Source organism: Octopus bimaculoides, chromosome 6 (assembly GCF_001194135.2).
Source record: "Octopus bimaculoides isolate UCB-OBI-ISO-001 chromosome 6, ASM119413v2, whole genome shotgun sequence".
NCBI classification, from domain to species: domain Eukaryota; kingdom Metazoa; phylum Mollusca; class Cephalopoda; order Octopoda; family Octopodidae; genus Octopus; species Octopus bimaculoides.
In genome coordinates this window covers 43,003,874-43,009,066 of record NC_068986.1, presented here as the reverse complement: position 1 = coordinate 43,009,066, position 5,193 = coordinate 43,003,874, and the positions used below count along the sequence as shown (strand labels likewise).

At 28.8% G+C, this 5,193-nt stretch overlaps 1 protein-coding gene across 1 annotated transcript in view; it reads right to left on the bottom strand.

Annotated features, from left to right (window-relative positions):
- The window catches only part of LOC106874031 (contactin), a 164,816-nt gene that overhangs the window by 3,925 nt on the left and 155,698 nt on the right, over positions 1-5,193 (bottom strand). The window contains exon 23 of the mRNA XM_052968460.1: positions 2,525-2,699. Within this exon, the coding sequence (XP_052824420.1) occupies positions 2,525-2,699 (175 nt within the window). The remainder of the gene's footprint in view (positions 1-2,524; positions 2,700-5,193) is intronic.

The following is a 5,193-nucleotide window of genomic DNA, read 5'->3' as shown; positions in this document are numbered from 1 at the left end:
AAAATTTGGCAAAAACATTGTATCTGTAATCAAACGTAGCAAAATACTCACAAGTGAGTTTTTGTATTAACATCGATTTAAATAATAGCTAAAATCGATATATATATTTTTTTTATTTATTTATGTGTTTCAGCCAAGTGGCTGCGGTCATGCTGGTGCACCACCGTGAATATATATAATTTAAAGAAAAAAAACACAATTATTTAATTCATCCATGAAAAACCACAATCACATATAGGAAATTTTAATAAGTAACTACACTACAAAGACCTATAATAAAAATCAAAAAATTACAAAGTAATAAATATTAAAATAGTAAATATAAGACTACACATGTTTCATAAACATATTTTCAAATAGAAAATAAAACAAAAATCAAATTGATTCAAAATAAATCGATGGAAAATCAATTCTATTTAAAAATATAGCTAATCGTCAACTTATTTAATGTAAATATATTAATTTATAGTATTTTAGATTCTTTCATATATATTATCTAATTTACGTATTTTAGTTTTAATTTATTAGAGTTTTAAATTATTTAGAATTTAAAATTTTGGAGTAAATATTTATAATACAGTTAATTTTTTATTATGATTACAGCTAAAATACATTTTGATTTTATAAATAAAACTTAAATACATATTTATGTATCTCTTTATTCTATTACTTGTCTTTACGCCATATTTTCACGTGACTTAATTCTAATAAACGCGAAGTTAAAAGTATAACGTTTAACATTTTAGCTTAAACTAACGCTTCAATAAGATAAGTATTGCATTTATTTTCAGTATTATTGTTAAATGTTTTTCTTTTATTTATTATTTGATGTTTATAGTTAGTCGATATATATACATTGATTTTATTATTATTATTGAATTTTGACCTGACGATGAGCTATATTTTTGAATAAAATTGATTTTCGATCGATTTATTTTGAATCGATTTGATTTTTATTTTATTTTCTATTTGAAAATATGGTTATGAAACACGTGTAGTCACTTTTACTATTTTAATATTTATTACTTTGTACTTTTTAAATTTTTATTATAGGTCTTTTTAGTGTATTTTCTTATTAAATTTTCCTATATGTGATTGTGGATTTTCATGGATGAATTAAATAATTGTGGTTTTTTCTCTAAATTATATATTTATATATTACATATTGTGAAATTTAATTTAATTTTGATAAATTAAATTGAATTGTTCCCTGTAAATTTGGAAAATTTTCCCTAATATTATTATCATATATATATATAACGATGATAGCTATTATTCCGTTAGTTTTAGTTTGTTGGTTTTGATTGTATTTTTGTGCTTTAAGAATTTATTTTAGGTTTAGTAGCAATGTCTATCGGTTATGTTCTGTGCTCAGTCTATATGTATACAGTTCTATGTTGATAATTCTTTAGCTTATTGTTATTTTCCATTTTACGTAATGGCAACGTCTGTCTTCGAGTATATTCAATAATTTATTCTGAATGTATATAGTTCTCTAGTGTGTTTTAAGTTCTATGTCTCTTCGTTTGACTATGTTTTTGATTAAATTTCTCTGCTTTCTTTATTTTATGTTATTATTTCTATGCTTCATTGCTATCAGTATGAAATGATTTATGTTTGAGATTTGATGTTCTTATCTGTGTGTTGCAGCAATAAGCTGGTTAGACATAATGGACATATTGCATTAATGTTTGGCCTTTCCTTTCTATTATTTCTCAATAATTGTTTATGCGCTGAATACTGTTGATACCAAAACATTGAAAGGTACTGTCTAGCTATCGAAACCACAATGATTTTCCTTAGGCAGCTGAAGATAGGATGTATACATTTGATCTACTTGTTGGTATTTTTGCAGTATATATTATACGATACATTGATATTGTGTGATTGACCTTCATTGGAATTCTAATTCTGGTCAGGGTTTATGCTTGTTTAGGGATCTCTTGATTACTGATGTTTTGTGGCATATATATATTTATATATGTATTTGTATGAAGATGCGTGGTCTATTGTCTAAAGTGTTTTACTCACAATTACAAGGTCGTGTTTTCGATTTCTGAACTAAGCGGTTCACACTTCATTTCAAGTTGCTGTGATCTCGATCACTTATACGTCATGGAAACCAAGTAACAGGTTCAATGTTCATTAAGATTTGAGACTCTGCTTAGTTGCTTACATATACATATGTTTGTAATACCCAGACGAATGTCTAATTTTCCTTTATGTAACAGAAGTGCAACAATTGAAAGAAATGGAATATCTTAAGATACTTTTTATGTCTCTTCATTTTCGTGTGACCCTTTCAATTCCACCGCAGTAGATTTTACTTTTCATCTTTCTGGATTAAATAAATAAGTACCAGGCAAATGCTGATCATTTTTTATAAGCAACTAATAGATAATTTCCATCTTTCTGTCAACTCTAGGAGTCATTATTTATATACCTTAGGTTGCTTCCCACAAGAAGATTTAGATTAAAAGGCTAAACTTAAAAATTAAAAAAGCTATGCTTAATTTATACTTACCAAGTGTGAAGTAAGTTAATTCACTTAATTTTCCATCTCCAGCTCCAGTGAAACCACATACTCGAAGTTTATATAAAACGTTCTTTTTCAGATTAGGGATAATTCCTGAGCTAACAACGCCTACTTGAACACATTTACTATAATCCATCATGTCGGTGACCTGCCAGGAACATAGCTGGAAATACAACAGCAAAAGTTGAAACTGGTTTATCTCCAGTGCGGAAACATTATTCTGTACATTTTGATTGGATTGATAAATGTATAAATTAAAACACTTTCCTCGAATGACATGCTCTCACAAATTCAAAACCAAAGTTTGGGTAAAAACAATATGCTTGGTGACAGTGTCTCCGATCACTAAAATTTGAACGCAAAATTTACGTACGTGATTACTGAACTGAAACATCAACAGATTATTTACAATGACGTTGAAGATTCGATCAACGTTCCACTTAGGTATTTGATATGAAATGAATATTCATCGTTGTCACAGACTCTAATTTATAGAGCAGAATATAGCAGAGTATAGTAATTTTTTTTTTGTTTATCGATCACAAAATGGTAGAAAAGAATTTGAGTCGGCATTAATGTATTTGCCTTACTTAATACATTATGACAACATTCGTTGTAAGTATTACACACCTTTACTCTATGGAACCCGAAAAATAAAAAAATAGATTCGACTTTGACACGACTCATATTAACAATGTAAAGAGTTGAATTTATATACAGTAAAATTTTGTATCTGGCGTTCAACTAATCCCGTTATTCACTGTCCTTGCAAAGTATTCTATAAAAACTAAATAGCCTTCCGTAGAACGGAGAATAGGCATTGAGCAAAAAGGGAAAATAATATACAAAATCTGATACTCTTTATTTTTAGATATACATACAGGATGATCTGAATTATTGACTACCGAAAAACCGTCTAGAATATATATAATTTATAAATTTCATTGAATTATAATTTTTAAATCTGTCTTTCTCTTATCTCTTAAATATGACCTTCATAGACGGTGATCAGATTTTTATTGCAGAAGATAAATTACCCACTTCCTTAGCACTTCTTCGTCAAAATGTAGCTTCTAGTAACTTCTAGAAAAATTTGGAGGAAATTACCTCCTTGTACATACCAAAATTTACGCTGTAAGACCAAGTCTTCGACTGACATATTTAGATGTACACGTGTGTATAGGATAATGCACTCGTCTCTTTTCCTGTTTTACACCTATCGTGGGAATATAATTTTTCTTGAAATAGTGATTCTATTGTCACAGTAAGAAGTTTATTAATCATCTACAGTAATAGATTTCAGAATTATATATGAAAAATAACTGCAGTGTCTTGGTTACTATATGTCGAATTATCTGTCTTTTGGATCGCCACAAAACTTCTGTAGACTACAAGGAAGTGTATTTTAGTACAGTGTTGCTCTGCTGGTAGAATGTTCTAAGATCTAATATCACGCTAAATGTTATACATATAATACATATTAGCAATTATTTCTAACATTAGAACAGAACGATATTTATAGCAATGAGATATTATCGATCTACCTGAATATAGTATACGAGAAATAATTATTTCATCAGCTCCAAATGGTTTAAATGAAAATAAGCATTGGTTTTATCTTAACCAACTATCTAGAAAAACGAATCGAAATAGCAAAGCCGATTTTACATGCTCAGAAAAACAGGTGTTAAAGTCATCTCTAGTGTAGTCAGAAATGAGACTAATTACTACTAAGAATTTATCAGGTAATGTTATTAATTCTTTACAAAATTATATTTTAATAGAAATATTTACTAATACCTTCAATGACACACAAGCCTACGAAATCATACAAAAGTAAAGTTGACTCTAATATAGTTTGAGTTCATGCAGTATATGTTCATGACTAAATATTGCTATGGATTTTTCCCAGTGGCGTTACTGTTTAGGCTTTACCAACTGTACTATATTATTAATAATATAATATTAATGACAGTAACTAAAATAAAATAAAATAAATCAGCATCAGAAAAACTACGTATAACGTGGTAAAGTGAATGTCTTTACTAAATGTCTCAAAATGAATTTAAATTGAACACTAAACTTTCTTATACGAACTTGTAAATATAGTTCTATGCAAAACATGCTATTGGCTAAAATTGACGAATATCTTTTTAATATTCTGAATTTTTACTAAAAGTGATTTAAGAAAAAAACCTAACAACACTATAATCAGGAACTTCTATGTTAGGATGTCTCAGACGATCTTATTACGTGTTAAATGATTATTTTTATCATCTTCAAATAGAGGAAGTGTACAGACATAAATTATCTTCTAAGAATAAACATATCATGACATATATTCAATAATTAACTTTAGTAACAAAAGGTCAGCGGTGGTAGTAGTAAGAAGTTCTCTTTGCAACCCATGGTGCCGTAATTCACCACACTCTGCAGTACTTTGTGAAAGTGTTTTCCGCTACAGACTCAGGCTGAGGAATGTGTCGGTGAAAACGGTGGAGAATGACTTGCATTTCATATCTATCTATCTATCTATCTATCTATCTATCTATCTATCTATCTACCTACCTACTTACCCACCTGCCTGCCTGCCTGCTTGCCTGTTTGCCTGCCTGCCTGCCTTCCTACCTACCTACCTACCTACCTACCTACCTACC